This window comes from Dromaius novaehollandiae, chromosome W (genome assembly GCF_036370855.1).
Source record: "Dromaius novaehollandiae isolate bDroNov1 chromosome W, bDroNov1.hap1, whole genome shotgun sequence".
In the NCBI taxonomy this organism is placed as follows: Eukaryota; Metazoa; Chordata; class Aves; order Casuariiformes; family Dromaiidae; genus Dromaius; species Dromaius novaehollandiae.
Window position 1 is genome coordinate 11,396,639 of NC_088130.1, and position 27,590 is coordinate 11,424,228.

At 33.6% G+C, this 27,590-nt stretch overlaps 1 protein-coding gene across 2 annotated transcripts in view; it reads right to left on the reverse strand.

Annotated features, from left to right (window-relative positions):
- The window catches only part of LOC112983242 (intermembrane lipid transfer protein VPS13A), a 157,469-nt gene that overhangs the window by 113,428 nt on the left and 16,451 nt on the right, over positions 1-27,590 (reverse strand). For both annotated transcript variants that reach the window (XM_064500301.1, XM_064500302.1), the window contains exons 11-22: positions 20,665-20,792; positions 20,348-20,454; positions 19,447-19,618; positions 18,991-19,053; positions 13,324-13,459; positions 12,557-12,651; positions 11,682-11,824; positions 10,127-10,328; positions 9,923-10,037; positions 6,474-6,610; positions 3,531-3,663; positions 2,457-2,574 (exon numbers count right to left, since the gene is read on the reverse strand). In XM_064500301.1, coding sequence (XP_064356371.1) covers positions 2,457-2,574; positions 3,531-3,663; positions 6,474-6,610; positions 9,923-10,037; positions 10,127-10,328; positions 11,682-11,824; positions 12,557-12,651; positions 13,324-13,459; positions 18,991-19,053; positions 19,447-19,618; positions 20,348-20,454; positions 20,665-20,792 — 1,549 coding nt within the window. The remainder of the gene's footprint in view (positions 1-2,456; positions 2,575-3,530; positions 3,664-6,473; positions 6,611-9,922; positions 10,038-10,126; positions 10,329-11,681; positions 11,825-12,556; positions 12,652-13,323; positions 13,460-18,990; positions 19,054-19,446; positions 19,619-20,347; positions 20,455-20,664; positions 20,793-27,590) is intronic.

Genomic DNA, 27,590 nt, shown 5'->3' on the forward strand with positions numbered 1-27,590 from the left:
GAAAAAATATAATGTTGGCTTTATATACATATATTTATAAAAATTGGAATATAAAGGAATAGCTACAACTATATTAAAATATATTAATATATATAACTGATTAGTGCAATATTGATGCACAATGCCTTATTCAAAAGTCATTACTAAACTTTACAGTTTAGGGAACTTTTATTGTTAAAATATAGAAGCTATCAGTTCATCTTTATCATGTGTGCGTGATGTCATCTAAACATGATGTGGGCCTAATTATTTGTACATAAACACATGTTAACTGACCATTCCTTAAAACAAAAAGAGGTTAAGCACAAATTTTATTTATATTATATATATATTTATTATATATAATATATATTTATGTTTGTTTATATATGTGTACATACACACACACACCTGGCATTTGAAGCTATGCCAATATTGATAATATTGACGGGTTTGGCTGCAGCTGGAACACATAGCCCTTGCATCAGCAAGCCCTTGAAGAGAGGGTCAAATCTTCACTTTCAGGTAAGGAGTTACTGTCCCTGTCATTTCAAGATTGGTAGATGACTCTAGATTATTAAAACATGGCCTGCAGATTATCTCTTAGAACGATTTGGAGACTGAAGCAGGTACAAAACAAACAAGTTCAGTTGTTGCTGAGTATTAATATACTAGATTTGAAGTCGATACTTGCTGGTTTCTCAGTGAAAGTTAAAATATTAGTTATGATCAGTAACTCACTGTGGTATATGCTTATGTAGTACTAAACCACTATCTGTGGCATTCTGTAACAGTTGTAGACAGCACAGGTACCCAGAAAGAGGCAGCAGCTGATGAGTGCTCTCCAAGAAATATTATGTCAGCAGAGGCAAAATTTGCCAAATTTCTGGATATAAGTAGAAATCATTTATTTGTGAAGTAACTGACCTTATGAGAACATGGAATACAAAAGTAATATCCATCAGAGAAAAATTTCCCAGAAACAGATGAGAAATACTGTAGACAGATAAATTGCCACCAAAAGGAGAAGCACTGCTGGTAGTGGAAACCAACAGATAAGTGGTGCTGCAATATTGCAATAGGCATTCTCATTAAGAATAGACACTCTGCTTAATCCAGGTGATACTAGCACAACTCAGAGAGATGGTGCAGATTACAAATCTGCATTAAAATGACATTCTCTTTTGTGACCACAGAAATAAAGGCTCACTTTCCCTTCCTGGCCTTTCTGAAAGAATGCCCTCAGGAATCTGTCTTTTTATTTCCTTTACCTTATCCTTTCCACAGGACAGAGAGAAAAAGTAAGTAGGAAAAGAACAAGACTTCATAAGAAGTCAAGCATCAAAATTCAGAATTTAGCCTACTTTCCAGAAGGTGGCACCATCACACCATACAATCATTAATCTGTGATCATATTACTCAGCATGAGTGATATACATTATTTTTAATTTTATTTCCAAGTAAATTCTAGATACATTACAATTCCTTTATTTTATAAGCTGCCTCTTGATTTTGTTGATTGTTATAAAACGTTATAAAATAACTTTCTGTAAAAGTCTGTTTATATGCTGTTACTTTCTAAAATGCCTAGCTAAAATCTGTTAATTTCTATCAGTCATAAGAGTGAAGTAAGCACATGCTGCTTTGTTGTAGTATAATAATGTGGGTCTTATTAATGAATTAATAACCAGATTACATCATAAAACATTAACGTGCTAGTTCACAAGTACTTCAAAACTGAAGGGATGTTTTAGCAAACAGTGTCTGTATTAGATATTAGTGAAGATGCATTTTCCAAAATATTTGCAAATTTAACCTTTGCCATTTCAACTCTAGTGATCTCTAATACTAAACTGGCATCATCAACTCTAGTGATCTCTAATACTAAACTGGCATCATCAACATTTCCTTTGGATTGAGTATAGAATCCATAACCAATAGGTTTTGGTTTGTTTTTTTTTTTTTAAACTAAATAAGCCTAAGAACAAACTTGACGAATAGAGGGTTGTTTTCTTGAGAAGTGATCTCTGATAAACAGACAAGCAAGACTAATAACCTAGGTGAAAGAGAGAGAGTATGACAGAACATTACTTGTTGGAATATTTTTGTGATGTTTGTAATAGAGGACTGTAAATTTCAGACCTTTTGCATCTGCAGTATTTCCAATAAGGACTAAAATATGACTATTAGGAAGACAGACCTAATTAAAATAGGTTTTAATATAATTTTTATATTTATAAAAATTATATTAAAATAAATATTATCTAACATTCTCTCTCCCTCCAATATCTGGCAACTCCTTGGGTCTCCTCTTCTTGATGAAGCTGAAAGCACAGGGTGTAGAAGACATTTTACTTCCAAGTTTCACACATTGCTGATGTAAAATAGCGCAAAAAGTATAATTAGATACTTGATTTTCTTTTTTCCCCCCAAAAGCCATTTACTGTAAAATTTCAAAACAGAAAAACAACACATACTTGGGCATTCTTGCATCTGTGACAACCATAGCCCTGCTAAATTCCACTTTTACATCCAAGGGCTGCAAGATGTGTTGAGATGAGTATTTCAGTTTACGAGCCTCTTGCCAGTTTTCATCTAGAATAAGAACAGAAAACTAAAATTTTTTTTCCATGAAAGTTATTTTTTCCTTATTAAACATATCACAGAATTAATATGTATGATATTAGTTGGTACACATTGTAAAAAAAATAAAAATAAAAAAAATTAAAAAAAAATTAAAAAAATCAAGTGATGTGATCTCCTTTACAGCTCTAACCCAAGTACACACATGTCATAGATACAACAGTACTTAATACTTCCCCCTCTCCAGGTCTAAGCAGCAACCTAACCAACGGTGCAGACTCCGAAGGGCCTAATTCTTAAAACATATATTGCACTGGGAGTTTAGGCTTTGGATTCCCCTCTGGAACTAGAGAGCTAAGAATTAAATGCCAAAGACTTCTTTGATTCTGACTCTCTATGGTTAATTCCCAGAACTACTGCTAAAAGTTTACCTCAGAAAGGGATTCTGATCCTTCCTTTACCCTCACAAAATGATCAAGCCTACAACTACTTGTGGATTCTATTTTAAAAGTTGGAGGGAAGCAAAGAAAAGGCACTGAAAGACAATACCATAAATGAAAGAACTAGATTGCTGGAATAAGAGCAAAAGTTCATGTTTGCTATGCACCAATCAAATGAGACATTCTGGGGTCTTGTAAATAAATGTACACTATAAAACTATAGATTATATTTTTATTAGCAAAACCTAATGTTAGAATCTATAATAGGCTTAAAGCTGTGCCTGGAAAATTCATATCATATTTACAGGACTGAGTTTAAAACATGAGTTTAAAGATTCTTTGATTAAAAAAGACATGGCAACTACTCATCAGCTGGAGAACAGAACAGACACTTAAATGCTGTTACCACTACTTTAACCACTTCAGTTAAAAAATTTCAAAAAGGCACATCAACTATCAAAATGTTTTTAATCATATATAATTAAACCTTTCCTTTTATAAGGAAAGGTTTCCGTCATGAATACTTACCATGTTTGCTGTACAGTAACTGTATGCTGCTGAGCTGTATATCAAAACTGTCATAAGCTCTTGACATTATATCTTCAATAGTGCTTTGTCCTACTTTAAGTTCTGATAAATCAGAACGACTTTTACTTTTCATCTAAAAAATAGTCACAAAAAAGTGGAAGTCAATTTTAAAATATCCTAAGCACTAATTCTACAAATACTCAATTCTACCATGATAAACGATTAAATTTAAATTCTCAGTAAAAGGGCACAGATTCTTAAAAATATCAGAGCAAAGCAGCTATCTAAGCAAGCGGCATCTATCCAAACAAGGAATAGAGAATAAACTTCATTGGAAAGAAATAAAAATAAAAATGAATCAAAAAATCTATGGAATTTTATACAATATAATTTATACAGAAGAAACTGATTTTAATTTCCTCAAACCCTTTATAAGCATTAGCATCACTGTGTATCTTTTATATATAAAAGTATCACTGTGTTAGTCATCACAGAAACATGAAATTATTTCTGAATCCTGTTAAATTTATTTGTGGCATTATCCTGTCACATATTAATCATAAACTGAGGAGGAAAAGTAAAGAGGGGCTTTGGACTGTTCAGCAATGTTCAAAGTCAGGCCTTTAATTAATCAGCCAGTATTTTACCAATAGCAGTTCTTTGGTATTTTACAGTTATACGTGCTGTCTCTGCTATTCATCTCTGTCCAAATGTGACTGTCCTCATCTTTCAATATCTAATAATTTTGGCATCCATATCTACTTTTGCCAGATTTGGACAGTATTCAAGAGAAGGTTCATAATAGTGAAACGGGTTTGAGTATTAATGTCCACGATATATGATTTTTCTTCACTGTTGCTCAACTTGGTATTTTACATTAAAAACACAACTTGCAGATTGAAAAGCCTGTGATTAAAAAAATTCAAAATTATCAAATTAATACTGCTTGTGCAGCCTTAATTAAGTCCACTTATGCATATGCTCTGAGATACAGTTTTAATTATATGTGCTATTTTCCCCCCACAGGACTTGACCTCATATACTGCATAATTGGGGGAAGGAGACTGTTTGTTTTGTATTAAACACACTTATTCAATGAATGTTCTGCATCTTATTTAAGCATGTATCACTCAAAGTGAATATGGAATTGTTAATCATCTCCTGGGAAGCATCTAACTTTTCTCTTTTGATACTGCCCGGCTTCCTTCATCTTACTTTTTAATTTCTGTTAAAGGATAGGAACCAGACCAACAGTCATATTCACTACGCAAATTATTCATCCGTTTCAGAAAAAACCCTCAAACACAAGTTTACTGGAGTTTGATTTTGAAACCTTAGTGTTCTTCTACCATTTTCTGAGAGTAATTTCCTATGGGTGGAGTAGAAAAAGGTGGGATGTTCCTGGTTTTGCTTTTAAAAAGTCTAGTAGGCAGAACTCATCTACTCCCAAACATGAATGAGTAAAAGCATTTGGATCCTTAGATCCTCAGCATCAATTCCCATGACTTATGCTGAGAAAAACAATGGAGTATAACAGATTTTCTGCCAGATGCAATAAATTAAGGCTCGACATAGAAATAATTACAGAGCCTTCATCAGAAGTTCCACTTTCCTCCAACTTGATTTTAATGCAAAAGCATCTTCCTGTCATAAGCTTCTACCCTCTACTACTCCCTAAAGCTCCTTCCTCTTTATGTTCTGTATATATCTCGTTCCTCTGCACTTCAGACAAGGCCAGGTAGCAGTATTTTTCTGTGAAAAGAGTAGTTGAATTACTGTCTGTTTGTGTGCTAGCTGCAACAGACATTCCTTGGCAGCAGACCAGCCAGACTACTGGCAAAGGCTTTCCTCAACTTTTAGAGCCCTGGGACAGAGCTTGTCTCAAGCACACAACTGATATACAGCTTAACTACCAAACTCTGTAAAGCCCCAAATAATCATCAGCATGCAGAAGAGCATCCCTATCACTAGGTCAAATTCCAAGTCATTGAAGTAAATAATCTGCCAAACAAAAACTAAAAACTCTGCTAGGTTGCAAGTTTGACCTATTTTAGTATCTACAAAACAATATTTTCCACTAATTCTACTTTTTAAAGCACCTGAAATCCTCTAACTGAAATACATGTCCTCAGAAATGCAGCCTGTGACAGAGACATAGAAAACTTTCTTTTCTTTAGCAAGGTTTTGAGCTTTAAAGCAAAATCTTATAAAAAAGAGCTTGAGGCAATCTACATAAACAGTAAGTGGCAGAATCATCCTTACCCAGAATACTGATAACAAAAATTAAATTGCCAATATACAGCAAGGGAATTTGTCCTGCAAGGACACAAGCCTATCAATGAGTAAGAAGATTGCCACTTGCATGAAGGAAAAGTATTTTCTACGTTTTTCTAGTGCTAAAGTATCATTCTAAATGCACTACTAATCTACCTTTTTGACTTATCTCTCACATAAAGTGTCTTAAAAATGCAGATCAAAGTGTCTCCAATTTTAACCAAGTTATTTTGTAAACCACAAATGTTTACACTTTTTCTCACTTTAAAGAAAACTGAATGAGAAAAAAAAATACAATAACAGGAGTAATATTAAAATTAGTAAGACCATTTAACCATATATGTATGTAAGTAAAGAAGTTTACTACTTTATATTCTAAGATAAAAAAAATTGTCCAGACCTTTTCATGTAACAGTTCAAAACTTCTACAGTGGTTTTATTTTGGGGAAGCATCATTTTCTAACAATTCTTTTGAGCTGAAAGAATCTGTTCACAACAGTTCACTAAGTTTAGTCTCAACTGGAAAGCAATTTAAAATAAAAACCTAATACGTAAACTGAAAGAGGAACATTTACTTAACCAGTTATGTAAAATACAAATTCAAACAACTGGAAGTTACAAAAAAGTCTAATTATCATTTCTAGTAAGTTACTTCATTATGTACCTTACCCTAAGACTACCAAGATCCAAAAGCAGTAAGTTTGATGTGCAATCATAGAATCCCTTTTGTGGAACAATGATATATGAAGCCATGAGGTTAATTTTGAGGTCAAGAACTTTCTGGGTTTCGATAACATACAACAAACCTGAAATAATAAAATTGGTAAACATAAATCTAAGTAATATATATAGATTCTATATGTAATAATATATAGAAGCCACAAAATAAAAAGAAGTTATAATAGAAATTAAAAGTCTAACTTGAAATGAACTATGAATGCTAGATAATTAATTCTGTTTCAGCAAGACCACTAGCATCTGAAGCTGAAACAATTCAATGTGAAGAGTAAATTTTAAAATCATAATCTACACCTCCACTCAATACAGCACTCACTGTTCTCTATACTGTGTAGGGTGTGCATACACTTCCTATTTATCTGCACTCTGCACAAACTGGTATTCATCTCTTTCAGCAAACTACTACTTTCTGCATGAAAGAAAGTTTTTCTTTCTCCTTTCACCTCCCACTGTGGACATGTTATTACTCATACCAAGTTTAATTACAGGTGCAGATACTATTTAGATTTCTTTTGAGCCAACAATTGCAGTCTTTAAAGATGCACCAAGAATAGATGGCATGATGATGCTGAACAATGCTAATTCACAAGTAGAAACAGCAATATAACATTTGTAAGTTGATTAAAAATTTTATATTGAGCAGAGATGAAATGAGAAGAACTGCAATTTGTGCAAACTCTGTGGATTCACAAACTAGACTGTTTCAAAAGGTCTGTTATGGAGACCACCCAACCACACTGACCAAACTGCCAGTGTTGTGAGATACTAAAGTTTATGCTGATTCTACTGACAAGCATCTGCAACTTCAAGACCAGAAAGTACAAGGTCTTACAAAAGTTCTATTTAAAAAAAAAAAAAAAAAAAAAAAAAAAAAAAAAAAAATCAAGCAATTGATCAGGACCTTCAGACCGTCAAAACATTTGAGACCAAATTCCAGATTTTGTTCTTCTGAAGAGGAACAAATGGTCTTATTTCAAGTTAGCACTGAAAACTACCTTATACTGCAGCCATAGCCCATTAAGTATTTACCATGTACGATATGATGATATCACAAAAACTGGAGATAATAAATGATGGAGATGACAACATAAGACTGCAGAACACTCACACGCATAAGGAGCAAAAGTGGAGTGTAAACAGTTTAGATTTCAGAATATAATATTATCATGAAAGATATACAAGCAACTTTGTTGATTGATTCAGATAATCAGGATGAAAGCTGTTAAAACTCTTCCAATATTATCAATAGCTGTCCTGCCACAGGAGAGCTAGCTTAGTCAATGAAGCTAGCTAGGAAGTACGGATGGCAACTGTATTCCAAAATTTCCAAGATAAACTCTTTATTAATCCAATTTATTTTAAGACTTCTTTAGTTTTTCATGCTTAACTGTATTTGAGTGACATAGGAAACTCTAAAACAGCCTTTTTTTTTTTTCCTCCTTCTTTCCCCTTCAACTAGCAATAGAACCCAGCTGAGTCCATAAACTGAACTCTGGGAAACCATGCTTTTTGTAATGTCTTTCAGTGTTGCTGAAAATCATTGCTATTTTTAGGTAGTGGGTTCCTTGACTTCTATAGTTCACAGGGCCCCAATATTTTCTCAGCTACCTCCTACTGCTCTAAAGACAAGCATTAGACTACTTTCTTGAGAAGGGCTGCAAGTCTGAACACATCAATTGTACTGATATTGGGCCTTTTTCTTCTGTTTTTCTCTGAAACTAGGAGAGTTCTTTGCAACAGAATATTCCGCAGGTGGAGAACTCTATTTCACTTGAGATCAATCTTCACCTCCTGATAACTTTCTGAATCTCAGACTAAATTTCATAAGCAATCTACAACATATTTTAGAGATTATGATCAGGCTTTTGATTCTTGAGCGGAATAAACCTCTGGATTATTATGGACTACTTTTTTCCACAAAAGACTGAATGTTCTGTGATCTGAACCAGTGTTTACTGTTGATGAGCAGAAAACCAAGCATACTGCATTTAAGCAGCTGTTTTTATGAAGCTAATTTCAGGAACGAACTATGATATCAATATACTCAGTATCGCTAGTGGCTCTTTAATGAATAAACACCACTACAGCACATCATCAACTAATCAGTAGATTAAATAATATTTAATATGGATAAATATTTTCAGAACAAGAATGCTTGGATAACTCTTACAGAAGACTAGGTGATACCTCTGACCTGACATTAATTACTTAATAAATTAGTGCTGGAGAATTTTCCTGTGGGAAGCATACTACCATGACAATACTTTAGAAGGACAAGCAAGATAATCCACCTAACTATAGACTGGTTAATCTGACATCAATCCTTAATAAAACAGTATAAAGTTTCACATGAAATTCATGCAATGAAGAACTAAAGAACAGAGATATAATTGATGCCAATTTCATTCATGAGACTAGCTTGATAAAAGCAATTGGTTATAAACAGTATGCTTGAGTTTTTGTAGTATGTTTCACTGACTAGCACAGAGCATTTTAATTCTTAAAATGTATAGTTTAAATATTAACAGGTTAAAAACTTAAATGAGGTAGGAATCATCCAATAATTCCCCCAAAAAAGAATTTATATATATGTAAACTCCTCCCTCAGCACCCTCTCCCACTTAGGGTCAGAGAAAGGATGCTCAGCAGGACATCTCTGGTCTACAGAGCCTCAACCATTCTTATCCAAACAGGTTCATTTCACACATTTCAAAGTTAGCCCCAAAGGCATTCACCATTTTCATTCATGTGTTGAAATATAAGGTCTCTAGAGATAAAAAGTTAAGATAACATGAAAACTAGAGGAATGGTTTCAATGCTGAGTACTTGGTAGTCAGAAAGATTAGCTTGCATGACTTGATCCGAGTCAATCCAAATCAAAACAGAACATTCACTGAGGTATAAAGAATGTGGAAAACATCTACAAAAGGCAGACAAGTGTCCTGAAAAGCAACAACTCTGAAAAGGATTTCGGAGGTTCAGAGGACCAATATCTCAGTATCAGCTGCTCAAGAGCAGCTTTAACACAATTAAAGTTATTCAGATGCTTAGATGAACAAAAAAACCCAGAAAATCTGAAAGTAAACTATTTTTAGCTCTGTATGAAGTTCAATAGTATCATTTCTGAAACTACCTCAAGATATGGTGCATATTTTAATAAATAAAGTTATAAAGCTGAGAAAGATAAAGACAAAGTTATCCAATACCTAGAACAAGTGCTTTGTAATGATACTAAAGAATCCAACCTATTGAGGTTTTCTTTTAGTAAACCATGACTTGGGCCCATGTATCCCTGTAGAAAAGGATATTAAGTAATTTCATATTCCTAAAATTTAAAATTCATTCGAAAGCATGCAACCAGAAGAACATGCAGCACTTGCCTGTTGATGTTTTCTCACGAAACTCTTCAAGCTTCATCAGAGTTGCTGAGGTCAACTGCTCTAAATGTACATCTTTTGGAGGCCTGAAGAAATCCACCAAATTATTTACTGTCCTCTGTTAAAATAAAGAAACAATCATAAATGACATATTTATGATTATGTAATATTTTTTAAAAGTTAGAATTTATTCAAACATTTACTTACTGCATCGTATATTATTTCCAATGGCTGTGATTCTATTCTAAGCCTCTGATCTGCTTTTTCATCTAAAGGATTAGTCTCAAACATTATGCTCAAGAGTGAGGTACTATTGTCTGAATAGACTGTTCGAGAAGATAGCAGACAGGGTGTACATTTTTCTTGGGACATGCCTGTAACTTCAAGTGAACTTATTTTTGTTTCAAATCTGTACAAAAAGGTAAACAGCATAGAAATTACATTTGAATAACCTGCTTGATGCAATTACATGATAAGAATATAAGCAACCAGATGAAAGCAAAATAAATATATCCCTGCCCTGTGACACACATAACTAGCTTAGTCTAAGAATATATTAGGCATATATTAGTACGTTACCCATTTCCTAATTCGTTAACTTTTACACCTATTAGCCACCTTTAACTAAATGAGAAAGAGTGTTCAAGTTAGTCTCCTCGTATATGTTTCATGAAAACAGGTGTCAGGGCAGGGAATAAAGATCGAAACAGAAACTCTGTAGAATGAGCTCAAGAATTAGATGGCACAGAATTTATTCTGGGAAACAGACATGCAGCAAAGAGAGGTAAGGGTTTCTGTGCAGAGAAATAAATGAAATACCACAAGAGGAGCACAAGACTAATAGCTCCATTGCTCGTGATACATCTGGAGAAGCTTTTTGGATTTAAGTTGGGTGTTTTTGTTTTGAAACCAATCACCCTGTCCACCTTTCTAACAGCTCTCAGTTGGAGATCTTTCTCCCCCAACACACAAAGAAATAAGTTTCACTGTATAGATGTAGCATTTTCTTTTTCTCTGGTCAGAAGGATAGCATAATTACGACCATTTAGATGTTCAGATGAACAAAAAGCAGCAAGAAGAACTTAAAACAACAGCAATAACAACAATTCTGCATAAAATTCAGCAGGATCAGTAGTGCCTCAGGATCTTCAGTTGACTATACCAATATGCCCTAAAGCAGAGGGGACAAGGTTTAAAATAGGAAGGCTCTCCTTTCCCAGAATTTTTAAGTCATCATATTTGAAATGAAAATAAAATATTTCACTTATTACTGCTTTCCATCCTCCATTGTGAGAGCATAAAAAAAACATATCAAGATCATCAGGTATAGGTCTCCTTCTGCAAGTCTAAGAACTCAGCACATGAACTTTTCAGTCACATTCTGTGCCCATACATAAGTGGTTAGCAGGTCACCTAGCTCAGATTAAGTTTCAAAAGGAATGACAGATTTGCTTTGTTAAGGCAAGAGGAAAAGCTAGCTGTACTGCTTGTACGTGACAATGATAAACTAAAAAAAGGAGAAAATCTGTATTCTGTATTGGTACAGAAATTCCTGAAGATAGAGAGAGCTTAATCATGGAAACAGCATCCATTCTCTTTATATTTCAGTTGCAGGATAATTCAACTGCTAGACTGCACAACAAACGACAGTGAAAAATGGAAGTTAGACATCATTACAAACAACTACAGGCATAGTCTCAAAAAGCCTATTACACATCATCAACATTTCACAAAGAACAGACAGTTGACAGAGAAAGCTCACCTTATTGCTTGTGCACCTGGTCGTTGGGTAAATACTGTACTCAAATCAATTAATGCAAATTTTACCAGCTCAGGGGTTTGCTCATTTTCTCTTATTGATATAGACATGCTTAATAACTTCACAGATAACTTCATGGCTTCATACTAGATAAACAGGAAAAGCAACAATGACAGTGAATTTAAAAATACAATATACATTTCAAGTCATTTTATGAGGAGATGAAAACCACAAATGCTGTTTTGAAACTATTTTTCTAGTGTTATAAATATCTTGTATCATAGCTGGTGGAAAAGTCATTCCCAAATAGTTATTAGGAAGAAGCAGGGTTAGAAATGTAAGAGTAGACTATTGTTCCAAACATGTCGTTGACGTAAATGCCTCTACTCCATATTTTAAGATAAAGAGCACCTGGCATAGAGTTGGAAAGGCAGTCCATTGCACTGTGCATGATATCTCACATAAAAATGACTTATCAGACCATATTCTGAATGGTTCGAAGACGCTCCTCCCTCCCACTCCAATCATCCCTTTCCATGTTGCTCATCTATTATTCAAATTTAAAACAACAAAATATTATCTACATGATTTTATTCTAGCTTAAACATCTAAAACCTCATTTTGAACTTTTCCAGAGTATCCAAAGTAAGCTCTATAATGCTCCTGAAATTCCAGTATGGCACTATTCAGCTAAGGATGCTCTTCTATGCAAAGGCAGCAGTTAATACATTAATTAAAAAGTGCCATAGCATTATTTAAACAGAGAAAGACAGAGCTTAAAGAGCTTAAACTTTAAAAATGATTTCCTATCATCTTTAGATTTTGGCTTCTAGTATAAAACTACCTATCATTTGGTAGCAGAGTCAGTTATGACTTACTGATTTTGGAAGTGTTGGATCCACAGCTGTTTCACTATATCCAATTGCTGCATAAAGTTTAGCCTTCTCTTCAAGTGTCATTAGCTCTTCAAGACCTGCCAAATTGTAAGTTAAACACAATATGCACATCTGAAAAATGCAAATATCAGCACATAACTCTATGACTTACGGCAGATAACGTCAACATTTTTCTGAGTTAGTAAAAGCAAAAATAAAAAAAAAGTTTTAAAACAGTCTTAACTAGTAAGTCTCCTAAACTGTTTTAAAACGTGGTTATGTTTTATTCTGAACTATTCTATTTCTAGCTTGTTAACAATAATCCCAACCTTTTTGATTTACCTACTGTATTCCAGAGCCTTTACTAGGTGCCTGATACTCATTTAAGTAGATTGCACTGTTATACACTGCATAAAATAACCAAATTATAAAATGAATGGAAGTAAAATTGTTTGCTTTCCATTGACTGCCACTATTTTTAGTACTTTCTTCAAATCCACATACTGAGCACACTATGCAGACAAATGCTAAAACTGGGAAAGGAGAAATACAACCTAAGACAGTTCAGAAAGAACTATGGAAAGAATTATAAGCAACATGCATTTGTGACATGCAATTAACAACTTCATCAGCAATATGTTTAAGAGAAAATATAAACTTCAGACACCTAAGAGCACAAACATTATAAAAATCCTAAATTTCACTGTTAAGAACAATTATTCTAATAAGTAATTTTTAATAATAGGAAAAATACCAAGGAATGAACATACTTGAACCCTTTACTTCTTGTTTCTGTTCGTCCTTTTTTTCACCTGACCAGCCCCATATCCAGCTAAACCAGCCACCAGAATTTTCATCATCTTGTTGTACTCCTGGTCTGTAAATTTTTAATCCAGCCTTGGTTGCCTGAAATTAAGAAATATACATAAAATTATTTTATTCATTTATTTTTGTCTATATTAGACAAATACAAAGAATGTAGACCCAAGACATGCCCTAACACTCTAAAACATCATATAATGGGCATGAAAAAAGTAATACATTATTTTTTAGCTTATTTCTTCTGACAATTTTTTCAAATATGCAGTGCAACATCAGAATAGCTCTCCACTTGCACAAAATCAGCCACCTTTATGAACAAAAATAGCAAGCAAAAACTGACTTATTTGAAATCAATGAAAGTTTCTACAATAACACGGTAGACTTTCTCTCTAGATCTTTTCTGATCTAGATCATAAAAAAAAATTGCACAACTTGCCGTAGTGCTCTACACTAAAACAGTGCTCTTAAAAAGAGTCATTAAAGTTACATAATTAAGTAATTAAATAGCTAGCATAGGCCAGATTTTAAATGGTCCCTGTATCTTTAATTTCAAGATGGATGTATAAAGGAATAAAACAAACTCATTATTCTAATAACAAAATATTTACTCCGAGCAATATATAAAACCATTCCTGAATCTGATACATGCAGGCACAACAGTACAGAAAACACTCCCCTGCTCCCTCATCCATTATTTTAACAACTAGGAAACACCCTGTCTGATGCCAGTGATCATTCTATTTATTACTGTTTCTGAAGAATACTAGTTAATATAAGATCTACTTTAAGAATTGAAACCACAGAAGGAAAGCCGTGATTCTTGATGATAAATTTCCATGCAAACAACTGCAATACTAGAAAAGTTATCTTACAACAGCAAGTGCTTGTTGACACATTTATAAAGGCCACCGTTATCTTTCTCCCAGTGAACTTGAAAATACATCAGCAGCAGCTGTTGGTGTGTTGCCACAGTCTGATGACCAGAGAAATTCTTCATAGGAAGTTATTAACAGATCATTTTTTCCTACCTCATTTTCATAAATACACAGAGCTAGGGTTCTCTAACCACTCCAAAATTTGTTTTGTTTTGTTTTTGTTAATCTTTCAACTGCACAAGATTTTTGTGATCCTTTTCTAATGTGTACAGAGTAAAAGCCAGCAGTATTTTAATTTGATATTCAAGTATTTGAATTTGATATTCAACAGAAAGCAAAATGTAGCTCTGTTTATTTCTGTTTATTCAGAGGTTTAATGAATAATAAGAAATAACCCTTTCACCTTCTAGTTGTTAATGCACCAAATTAAGCTAACTTTCTGAGGTAATCTTTATTCAAGCTTAATAAATATTCCACAGATGCATTAAAGTGTTCTGTCCTGCTACTGTACAGAGTCAGGAAGATTAAAAAAGCAAAAGGTAAATCTGTAAATCACATTAAAACTTGTTTGAGTAGTTTTACATCTATGGAAATGGAAGTTTAAAATCTTTTAAACAGATTTTCTCTAAGCAAATTTACACTGTAGGCATTTGTAATGTCACTCAAATAGAAAATTTTTACTGTAACATTATCTAGAGGATATAGTGACACACCAACACTTCCTCAATGCAGTCAAAAAGGGCAAAACAAACTCATAAGTCATTCAACTTTTCCCAAGGAAAAAAAAAAAAAGAATCTAAGAGAAGAGAAGAGAAAGAAATTTGGTAATAATTGTGCTTATAGACAATGTAACTACTTTTTTCCTCTTTTGAGTACATAGGTATGTGTACAACCACTTTGTGGGGGAACTCTCCACTGTAAATTCAACATGATGGAACTCAGACTTCTTTGGAGAACCGTATACTCTTCCTTCTCAGATGGAATACTTTGGTAAAGTATAAATGGAAGTATAGGTGAATGCTCTTACGATATAAAAATATTCTACAATAGAGTTACAGAAGTATCTTGAGCTCTTATAGAGCACAGACATCCTAATACTCAAAATGATTAGAAACATCTCAGATCTAATATGATGATTTAGGAAACAAAAGTATGTTAATTTCCATACAATTCTGACACAAATTTCTAGCAGAAATGAACATGCTATTGTGTCACCAGTAGCTCAAAAGAATGCACCATCAGGACAATTAGGACCATGATCACATCTTGCTAGGGAAGAGATCCATTGGTGAAAGTGAAAACTTACACCACACTGCTGAAAAATACAATGAGTAAGAACTGACCACTAGGCAAAAGGTCTGCAGGAAAAAAAAAAAAAAAAAAAAGGATGAACTTTAAAAGAGCTGGTAGACAATCTCTCACCTTTCAAGATGGAGCAAGCAGTCTCAGATCATTCAGACAGAGACCACTGCGAAAATCTGGTCCATTTTACAAGTATACCTATTGAGCTCTTGTGACTATGGACAAAGGCTTCCTTAACAGAAGATAAGAAACCGTCCAGCATATATACATTATAAAGTGGAGTATGATCTTGATTGGGATAACTGAACTTTGCACATCTCTTCGTGGGCAAGTCTGACCTAAGGACAAACAAGCAGAAGAGATCTGAAGAAGAAATGACTTTGGTCAAGTTAAAGAGTATTTGACCCAACATGACTGAATTGTATCTTCATTGAGAAGAACCTAGGAAGAAGAGGACATCACGAATAGCAAGCATCAAATAACCAAACTGAAGTAAGTAAGATCAACCAAAGAACCTGGACACAGATTGGGCATCTGCAGAAAGTTTGGCATGGGAGATGACAGATGCATGTCATGTGGTCTAGGAGACAGAGGAGTTATCAAAACTAGTGGACCACACAAACTGTGTTTTTTCTTCATGATCAATATAATCCCAGAAGAGAGAAACTCCTGCAGAAAAGCCCTGAACTTCGAGATGTTCTAATGAATGATGCTCAAGGTCAGTAAGAGAGGGATTTCTTCTCAGCATTCAAAAAAAAAATCCAAGACCTTTCTGCAACACATATGGCAATTAAGAAAGAGAAAACAGCTGGCTATATATCAAAGCCTCCTCAGGGACTTAACACATCTATCTACCTAATGTCCAATGGAAGGCAGGGCTCACCACAGAAATATTATGGCTTCCAAAATATTATTGATTCATCTCTGACAGATTATGCAGAACGTCAACTAAAGAACACAAGGTCTCAAAAAGTTTGGAGAACGGCCACCAAAATTCTCTTTATAAAGAATACCAAGTTACCAAAGAGCTGTGAGGCAGCAAATGGTCCAAAGAAAAAATGAACAGAGCCTTAAAGAAGAGCTGGTAAACCTATGAAATTAGAAGTTTCTAGAACAAGGAGCATATGTTGAAGGACAACTGCCACGGAAATTAAAAAAGCGTTGCTTAAGGCCACAATTCTTACTATGTCTGAGGCTGCACCTGGTACCACAGCCCAAGATAAGAAAATCTGTAGAGAGAACAGAGGGGAACCATACTTCTGCAAGGATAAGGAAACTGTTAGTGCAGTATGGGAAGTTCATCCTTCCTAAAGAAATCCTGTTGAGCTTCCCCTTCCCTCTCATTTACGATGGTCTAGATGATGAATATCATCGTCTGAGGAAGGATTACTCAGCAAGGTGAGCTGTTTTGACTAAGAGAAGGGAGAACCAAGGGGGTCGCCCTGCATTCTGAGTTAGTGTGCGATTTATAGAGTCTTCTACAGACAAAAGGCATAAAAATTTCTCAAGATACCCGATATGGAGTGCTGGTGTTTGGCTCACTGAAGCTCGTTTTTGGCACTGAGGGCACTAGTGGTAAAGATTCGAAAGTGGCCTAAGGTTTGGAGTAGAAAGTTCTTGCTACAAAGTTCCCAGGAGATCAGATGGTGCTAGGTTCACACATGAGTCCTGGAGAGCTTAGTTTCAAGATCTAGTGAAAAGCAGGCCCTGAAATTCAGTTCTAAGATAAGTTTTCAAAAAACAAAAGCCCTTTAAGAGGAACAATAGCATCTTTTCTCCGGCTTTACTCAGACCACATTTAAAGGGTGCCACTTTAAAGCTCTAGCAGACGTAAGGACAGTCCTCAAGGTGTCAAGCTGGTACCAATTTGCCTCTTACAATGTCCTTTTTATATTTTAGAGAAGCATTACCTGATACCAGTAAGACAGATGGGTTCTGAGGGATAGATGGAGGCAGAACACAGTTTGGAATCACCGTGTACTCATTTTCAATATCTAGAAATGATTTCAAAGAGTTAGCTAGCAGATCTTTCCGAAGATCATTCTCTCACACTTCTCAAATGTGGGGCTTAACATCCAATCAAATGAAAATTCATTTAGTTGCAACCTTCTCTAAGCACTACAGAGACCTACTTTAAAACTGCCACTGCAGCTTTGCATTGCAAAAACACAATATGAAATAACTTTTTGAAAACAGCATGGTCACACTGGAGAAAAGAATAAAATTTAACCAGGAGAGAAAAAAGAGAAACGAAGACTGGAAACTCTCTAGTATCTCTCTCTCACCTCCCAAAAAGGAGAAGAAAAAAGATAGGGGGAAAAAAAAATTGTATGGCACAAGATGAAAACAAGCCAAAATTAAATGATAACTAAAACCGAAAGACCCTGAAAGGCACTCCAGTTCAGCCAAACAACTGGAGGCAACAAATGTGTCTTATAGTTATGTGAAAGGCTGAATAATAATCACACAAGCATCCAAATGTGAGTGTACATACAGAAAACTAGAACAAAAAAAAAAAAATCACATTTATGGATTTCTGCTTACAGATGGTCTTATTTTAGAAGTACTATATATAATCACTGCAGCAATTGTGTTCATATCATACCTAATACACTCCACAACAGAATTTGAAATATCTCTTTCAGGCACTATGATAATAGATTGTTTAGGTTCATGAAGTTTAACTATCAACACATTAACTTCAGATTCTAAGCTTCACATGCTGCTAACTTTTAGTCACAGTGATTATTAATGGAGAAAAAAAACACTTTGTAGATTTCAGAAAGTCTATGCAGTTTTCACTTCAACCTCCAGGAAAGACGCTCAGACACTACGTTGAGAACTAAGCAGTATACCAATTTAAGAAAAAAGACGGCTAACAAATTAAGTGGGACTATTTTTAAAAACCACATTATCTTGCCTTATTGTGATTACCTATTTAAGTTTATTTTGCATTTGCTCCATTTGGAATAATATTTGCAAATAGTATCAAAGGGCTAACATACTAGATATACACAGGTGTTTCAACTACATAATAGGGTATTAAGAAGGAAAGTAATAAACTAAAGAAGTTTATATTGCTGTTTGGGGGGGGGGGGGGGGAGATACAAAAGCCTTAAAACCATCAGCTATGGACCTAGTTGCTTCCGAGTTGAATTACCTTATAATCCTTTACCATATTTTCATGGTAGCTCTTTCTTGCCAAAAATATGAAGAAATCTATCCCCAGTCACTTAATCAAAAAGAGCAGGTTATGAAGCCATTTAGTTTTTGTTTGATTGCAGGGTGAAATTAACTATCCCTTATAATAACGTGTGATACAAGGACAACAGAAAGACTAAAATTCATAATTTAAAGGCTAGAATTAAAATGCACCCAAAATCTACACAACCTCATGTTACAGAGGTTCTTCCGATCATTTAAATGATGAAACTTTACCTCAACTTCTGCTTGTTGCCTTGCTAGCGTGATGTTGAAAATATCCAAGGCCTTTTCAAATTCCTAGAAAGGAAGTGAGAATTTTTTTTTTTCTTGAAAATTTCATTTGGTTAGATTTCAAAGCACACAATTTTACAGTAAAAGATAGTACATAAGTCTTTCAATGGAACCCAAGCAACTTGCTCAAAAACAAAAACTTAAAATAAATCTGCAAAAGAAAAGCACACCAGTTTAGAAAGCTTTTCTTCACTGTAGTTACTAATGAAAAAAGATCTAACACCTTTACTAAGACTGTTCACAGAAAAAGGTACTGAGAGTGCAAGTCAGGCCACTGAGAAGTTTTAGTGTAAATTAGTACTGACTTAGGAACATGCAAACATCGATGTTAAAGAAAATAGCAAGATGAATGAATTTCACATTCAACAACCTTTAAGCCTTTAATGGAAGCCAACTAACCTCCAACAATTTTAAGATTTCTTCATTGGGTTTTTTTGATGTTATCTTTGTTTTATACATCTCTTTGTAGTTCTTCACTTGTTTCCTATGGTGCTGAATATGTTCCCATGACCACATTTGGAGCTTAGGTTGAACATTTACTTCAAGGATGCCATAAATAACATATTTCCACCTAAAAGCAAGGACAAAGGAAGTACGCTTTTCTGCTGGCATATTGAAAAGACACTTAGAGCCATGCAGACTACTGTTAAATACTGCTTAAAGTTGTGAAAGAGTGAAATCCCTTGTCTAATATCACCCTTCTGTTCAACAGAAGAAACTGAAGATTTTATTTTTTTTTTCCATCTAAAGTTGAGAGGTTGCTATTTCCTAAACTTAAGAAGTATTGAAGCTTTCTACAAGAGCGCACACTAGTGTGTGTGTGTGTATACATATACATTTATACATATATGTAATATATGTATACACACACGCAGATATATATATTTTCTAAACATATTTACAAGGAAACTGTTGAAAAGAAATTAATTTTATTTGACTTTCATCCATATTTTAAAAGGTTTATCTATTTTAGATAACAGCTGTGTTCTCGTAACAGTGGACACACAATGGAATTTCATTCATCAAAACAGAGTTAAGATATTTAAAGATTATTGGACTTAAGTTTCTAATAGGTACATTTAAGACAGCAGATGCAAGCTTTCAAATATTGTGTCCTCGCCTTTCATATATCTTTTAGTATTCATAGCTTAAGAACAACAACAAAAAAAAAAAAAAACAGAACAGAGGAGTTACTTTCAGGAGGAAATGAATTCTAACCTCTTTGAACAAGAAACAACCCCTGGAAAATTATTTCAAATGAACAACTAACAAATTATTTTCAAAGTCTTAGGACTCCTACCATGTCCTGGCATTGTTGTGCAATGGAACATCAGGCCTGTACTTCCTATATGGCAGATTTCGAGTCATCATATCAATAGATTCAAGAAGCTCCATAACACTGAAGTACTGAAAGAAATTCCAAACACAGATTATTACTGTCTTTCTGAGAACAGTATAAACCAGATATTTCTTTAATGAGAAAATAACTCCCAAAGAAAAACAAGACTAAAGAAAACACTCAACTACATTTTAAGATTTCAGTCTATTTTCCTTGTTACTCTTGTAAAACCAACTTTTTTACCACACTACATACAATTTCAAAAGAGTAGTTTATACCTGTGGCTTATTGAATTCAACAGTTATATCCTGTAAATTTACATCTAAATCCATTTTCGGTGTTGAAAAGTCAACGTCTGATCGAGGATTCATAAGGAGCTTGGCTTTAGCTGAAATTGGGCGGAATACTAAAAAAACACAAGAAAGTGCAATTAAATTATTTAAGATTGCCATTAATAATACATAATACTAGCCACTCAGGTTATGCCAGGTCATTCATTCAAAAGTGCCAGACCTCAAGATGAGAGGACGTGATCAACATAGCTTAAAATACAATCAATATTCAATTTCCATTTTCATTCTGGCAATATCACAAGTGGAACATTTTCACAGAACTTCTATACGTGATATCACAAGGCAGATGCTTCAAGTAATAATTTATATTTGGAGCAAATTTAAGTTTTATTGCTATGATACAAGCTATTCATAGCATTAAGCATGATTAAGCATTGCTTAAGCAATGCGTGTTTGTATTAACAATCTAATTTATCGTGAGGAATTTTTCCATGTTTCAAGATTACACATTAATGTAGACTTTCCAAAATCTTAACACATTAAAAAGAAAAAGGAAAATTTACTGTTGTTTTATGCTACTGATGTTTTGAATTGTTTGACAAGTTCTAATCATGCCAGTGGTTCTGTAAAACCAAGCATTCCATGTTTCTAAGTCAATGCCCAAGTAAGCATAGAACAATCAATTATATGCTAAGCACAAGGTGAAACAAGTACATGAGACAAATATTCAGAGTAGAAATGTTTTATCTGTTCCTCATCAATTTGGCAGCAAAAGGCATTCAATACAGCCTTCAACAATCATGTTTGGTTCAACTTTTCATTTGTTTTAGGGAGTGACTCAACAACAAGAGTTAGCATATTGCTTGAATTCATATAAATCGTATTTTTATTATGGAAAATTCCTTTGATTTCAACACAAATACTTACAGACCATCTGAATAACAAATATTCTAAATTCACAGACAGGTTTATACCTATAGAAATAGGAGGTTTTTCCAGATGAGATACTATTTAATTTTGTTTCAGTTTAAGCCCAGTACTTCTTGTGGAAATGTAGTTTAATTTTTCTTCCACATATCTTATGTGGAAGCATAGTTGATTTCCATTAATTTGTCCCTATAGTTAGCTTCTTAAATTTCATTTTTCACTCTATAATAAATACATATAATTGCATTTAGTTCAAATGACAAAAGCAAATTTGTAATTACTACTTGCCTATCCAGGCTTCAATTTAGAAAATCACTTTGAAAGATCCTGCTTTTTCATTTAGCACAGAACATTGGCATGATATAAAACTTAAAATATCTGTATTCATCTCTCATGCCACTGCTGACCTGTAACAATGTAAATCCCGAGTCCTGGAATTTTGCCTTCAGCTATTTTGGACTTCTATACAAGGATTTTGACAACAGATGATGTCTGCACCTGTTTTCATCTAAAATAGTATTTTTCTTTCTTGTAAAAAGAGTCAAAGCTAGCTACTGAAAATGATAGATAAGGAATCAGAATAAACTACTAAATAATTCTTTGGTGGTTGAAGAGATCTGCACAGAAGGCTTCCTCTGTCAGGCAAAGGTAGTAAGAAAAAAACCTGTAAAACTAACACCACCCTTTTTAACCATACCATAATAACTGAAGACGTGCTTATTAGAGGATAAGCCACTTCAAAAGCTATTCCCCCTTCTAAACAGGTTCAAGCGGGTATTTAAAAAGCGGTATTTAAAAAGCGGTATTTAAAAAGCGGGTATTTAAAAAGCGGGTATTTAAAAAGCGGGTATTTAAAAAGCGGGTATTTAAAAAGCGGGTATTTAAAAAGCGGGTATTTAAAAAGCGGGTATTTAAAAAGCGGGTATTTAAAAAGCGGTATTAAAAAGCGGGTGTTTAAAAAGCGGGTGTTTAAAAAGCGGGTGTTTAAAAAGCGGGTGTTTAAAAAGCGGGTGTTTAAAAAGCGGTATTAAAAAGCGGTATTAAAAAGCGGTATTAAAAAGCGGTATTAAAAAGCGGTATTAAAAAGCGGTATTAAAAAGCGGTATTAAAAAGCGGGTATTTAAAAAGCGGGTATTTAAAAAGCGGGTATTTAAAAAGCGGGTATTTAAAAAGCGGGTATTTAAAAAGCGGGTATTTAAAAAGCGGTATTAAAAAGCGGTATTAAAAAGCGGTATTAAAAAGCGGGTATTTAAAAAGCGGTATTAAAAAGCGGGTATTTAAAAAGCGGTATTTAAAAAGCGGGTATTTAAAAAGCGGGTATTTAAAAAGCGGGTATTTAAAAAGCGGGTATTTAAAAAGCGGTATTAAAAAGCGGTATTAAAAAGCGGTATTAAAAAGCGGGTATTTAAAAAGCGGGTATTTAAAAAGCGGGTATTTAAAAAGCGGGTATTTAAAAAGCGGTATTAAAAAGCGGTATTAAAAAGCGGTATTAAAAAGCGGTATTAAAAAGCGGTATTAAAAAGCGGTATTAAAAAGCGGTATTAAAAAGCGGTATTAAAAAGCGGTATTAAAAAGCGGGTATTTAAAAAGCGGGTATTTAAAAAGCGGGTATTTAAAAAGCGGTATTAAAAAGCGGTATTAAAAAGCGGTATTAAAAAGCGGGTATTTAAAAAGCGGTATTTAAAAAGCGGTATTTAAAAAGCGGGTATTTAAAAAGCGGTATTTAAAAAGCGGGTATTTAAAAAGCGGGTATTTAAAAAGCGGGTATTTAAAAAGCGGTATTAAAAAGCGGTATTAAAAAGCGGGTATTTAAAAAGCGGTATTAAAAAGCGGTATTTAAAAAGCGGTATTTAAAAAGCGGTATTTAAAAAGCGGGTATTTAAAAAGCGGGTATTTAAAAAGCGGTATTAAAAAGCGGTATTAAAAAGCGGTATTAAAAAGCGGTATTAAAAAGCGGTATTAAAAAGCGGGTATTTAAAAAGCGGGTATTTAAAAAGCGGGTATTTAAAAAGCGGTATTAAAAAGCGGTATTAAAAAGCGGTATTAAAAAGCGGGTATTTAAAAAGCGGTATTTAAAAAGCGGTATTTAAAAAGCGGGTATTTAAAAAGCGGTATTTAAAAAGCGGGTATTTAAAAAGCGGGTATTTAAAAAGCGGGTATTTAAAAAGCGGTATTAAAAAGCGGTATTAAAAAGCGGGTATTTAAAAAGCGGTATTAAAAAGCGGTATTTAAAAAGCGGTATTTAAAAAGCGGTATTTAAAAAGCGGTATTTAAAAAGCGGTATTTAAAAAGCGGGTATTTAAAAAGCGGGTATTTAAAAAGCGGTATTAAAAAGCGGTATTAAAAAGCGGTATTAAAAAGCGGTATTAAAAAGCGGTATTAAAAAGCGGTATTAAAAAGCGGTATTAAAAAGCGGTATTAAAAAGCGGTATTAAAAAGCGGTATTAAAAAGCGGTATTAAAAAGCGGTATTAAAAAGCGGGTATTTAAAAAGCGGGTATTTAAAAAGCGGGTATTTAAAAAGCGGGTATTTAAAAAGCGGTATTAAAAAGCGGTATTAAAAAGCGGTATTAAAAAGCGGTATTAAAAAGCGGGTATTTAAAAAGCGGTATTTAAAAAGCGGTATTTAAAAAGCGGTATTTAAAAAGCGGTATTAAAAAGCGGTATTAAAAAGCGGGTATTTAAAAAGCGGGTATTTAAAAAGCGGTATTAAAAAGCGGTATTAAAAAGCGGTATTAAAAAGCGGTATTAAAAAGCGGTATTAAAAAGCGGTATTAAAAAGCGGTATTAAAAAGCGGGTATTTAAAAAGCGGGTATTTAAAAAGCGGTATTAAAAAGCGGTATTAAAAAGCGGTATTAAAAAGCGGTATTAAAAAGCGGTATTAAAAAGCGGTATTTAAAAAGCGGTATTTAAAAAGCGGTATTTAAAAAGCGGGTATTTAAAAAGCGGGTATTTAAAAAGCGGTATTTAAAAAGCGGGTATTTTAAAAGCGGGTATTTAAAAAGCGGTATTAAAAAGCGGTATTAAAAAGCGGTATTAAAAAGCGGGTATTTAAAAAGCGGTATTAAAAAGCGGTATTTAAAAAGCGGTATTTAAAAAGCGGTATTTAAAAAGCGGGTATTTAAAAAGCGGGTATTTAAAAAGCGGTATTAAAAAGCGGTATTAAAAAGCGGTATTAAAAAGCGGTATTAAAAAGCGGTATTAAAAAGCGGTATTAAAAAGCGGTATTAAAAAGCGGTATTAAAAAGCGGTATTAAAAAGCGGGTATTTAAAAAGCGGGTATTTAAAAAGCGGGTATTTAAAAAGCGGGTATTTAAAAAGCGGTATTTAAAAAGCGGTATTTAAAAAGCGGTATTTAAAAAGCGGTATTAAAAAGCGGTATTAAAAAGCGGTATTAAAAAGCGGGTATTTAAAAAGCGGTATTTAAAAAGCGGTATTTAAAAAGCGGTATTTAAAAAGCGGTATTTAAAAAGCGGTATTTAAAAAGCGGGTATTTAAAAAGCGGGTATTTAAAAAGCGGGTATTTAAAAAGCGGTATTTAAAAAGCGGTATTTAAAAAGCGGGTATTTAAAAAGCGGTATTTAAAAAGCGGTATTTAAAAAGCGGTATTTAAAAAGCGGGTATTTAAAAAGCGGGTATTTAAAAAGCGGGTATTTAAAAAGCGGTATTAAAAAGCGGGTATTTAAAAAGCGGGTATTTAAAAAGCGGGTATTTAAAAAGCGGTATTAAAAAGCGGTATTAAAAAGCGGTATTAAAAAGCGGTATTAAAAAGCGGTATTAAAAAGCGGGTATTTAAAAAGCGGGTATTTAAAAAGCGGTATTAAAAAGCGGGTATTTAAAAAGCGGGTATTTAAAAAGCGGGTATTTAAAAAGCGGTATTAAAAAGCGGGTATTTAAAAAGCGGGTATTTAAAAAGCGGTATTAAAAAGCGGTATTAAAAAGCGGTATTAAAAAGCGGTATTAAAAAGCGGTATTAAAAAGCGGGTATTTAAAAAGCGGGTATTTAAAAAGCGGGTATTTAAAAAGCGGTATTAAAAAGCGGTATTTAAAAAGCGGTATTTAAAAAGCGGGTATTTAAAAAGCGGGTATTTAAAAAGCGGGTATTTAAAAAGCGGGTATTTAAAAAGCGGTATTAAAAAGCGGGTATTTAAAAAGCGGGTATTTAAAAAGCGGTATTAAAAAGCGGTATTAAAAAGCGGTATTAAAAAGCGGTATTAAAAAGCGGTATTAAAAAGCGGTATTAAAAAGCGGTATTAAAAAGCGGGTATTTAAAAAGCGGGTATTTAAAAAGCGGTATTAAAAAGCGGTATTTAAAAAGCGGTATTTAAAAAGCGGTATTTAAAAAGCGGGTATTTAAAAAGCGGGTATTTAAAAAGCGGGTATTTAAAAAGCGGTATTAAAAAGCGGTATTAAAAAGCGGGTATTTAAAAAGCGGGTATTTAAAAAGCGGGTATTTAAAAAGCGGGTATTTAAAAAGCGGTATTAAAAAGCGGTATTAAAAAGCGGTATTAAAAAGCGGTATTTAAAAAGCGGTATTTAAAAAGCGGGTATTTAAAAAGCTGTATTTAAAAAGCGGGTATTTAAAAAGCGGGTATTTAAAAAGCGGGTATTTAAAAAGCGGGTATTTAAAAAGCGGTATTAAAAAGCGGTATTAAAAAGCGGTATTAAAAAGCGGTATTAAAAAGCGGGTATTTAAAAAGCGGGTATTTAAAAAGCGGTATTAAAAAGCGGTATTAAAAAGCGGTATTAAAAAGCGGTATTAAAAAGCGGTATTAAAAAGCGGGTATTTAAAAAGCGGTATTTAAAAAGCGGGTATTTAAAAAGCGGTATTTAAAAAGCGGTATTTAAAAAGCGGTATTTAAAAAGCGGGTATTTAAAAAGCGGTATTTAAAAAGCGGTATTTAAAAAGCGGTATTTAAAAAGCGGTATTTAAAAAGCGGTATTTAAAAAGCGGGTATTTAAAAAGCGGGTATTTAAAAAGCGGGTATTTAAAAAGCGGGTATTTAAAAAGCGGGTATTTAAAAAGCGGTATTAAAAAGCGGTATTAAAAAGCGGTATTAAAAAGCGGTATTAAAAAGCGGTATTAAAAAGCGGGTATTTAAAAAGCGGGTATTTAAAAAGCGGTATTAAAAAGCGGTATTTAAAAAGCGGTATTTAAAAAGCGGTATTTAAAAAGCGGGTATTTAAAAAGCGGGTATTTAAAAAGCGGGTATTTAAAAAGCGGTATTAAAAAGCGGTATTAAAAAGCGGTATTAAAAAGCGGTATTAAAAAGCGGGTATTTAAAAAGCGGGTATTTAAAAAGCGGGTATTTAAAAAGCGGGTATTTAAAAAGCGGTATTAAAAAGCGGTATTAAAAAGCGGGTATTTAAAAAGCGGGTATTTAAAAAGCGGTATTAAAAAGCGGTATTAAAAAGCGGTATTAAAAAGCGGTATTAAAAAGCGGTATTAAAAAGCGGTATTAAAAAGCGGTATTTAAAAAGCGGGTATTTAAAAAGCGGGTATTTAAAAAGCGGGTATTTAAAAAGCGGGTATTTAAAAAGCGGTATTAAAAAAGCGGGTATTTAAAAAGCGGGTATTTAAAAAGCGGTATTAAAAAGCGGTATTTAAAAAGCGGTATTTAAAAAGCGGGTAATTAAAAAGCGGGTAATTAAAAAGCGGGTATTTAAAAAGCGGGTATTTAAAAAGCGGGTATTTAAAAAGCGGGTAATTAAAAAGCGGGTAATTAAAAAGCGGGTATTTAAAAAGCGGGTATTTAAAAAGCGGGTATTTAAAAAGCGGTATTAAAAAAGCGGTATTAAAAAAGCGGTATTAAAAAAGCGGGTATTTAAAAAGCGGGTAATTAAAAAGCGGGTAATTAAAAAGCGGGTAATTAAAAAGCGGTATTTAAAAAGCGGGTAATTAAAAAGCGGTATTAAAAAGCGGGTAATTAAAAAGCGGGTATTTAAAAAGCGGGTATTTAAAAAGCGGGTATTTAAAAAGCGGT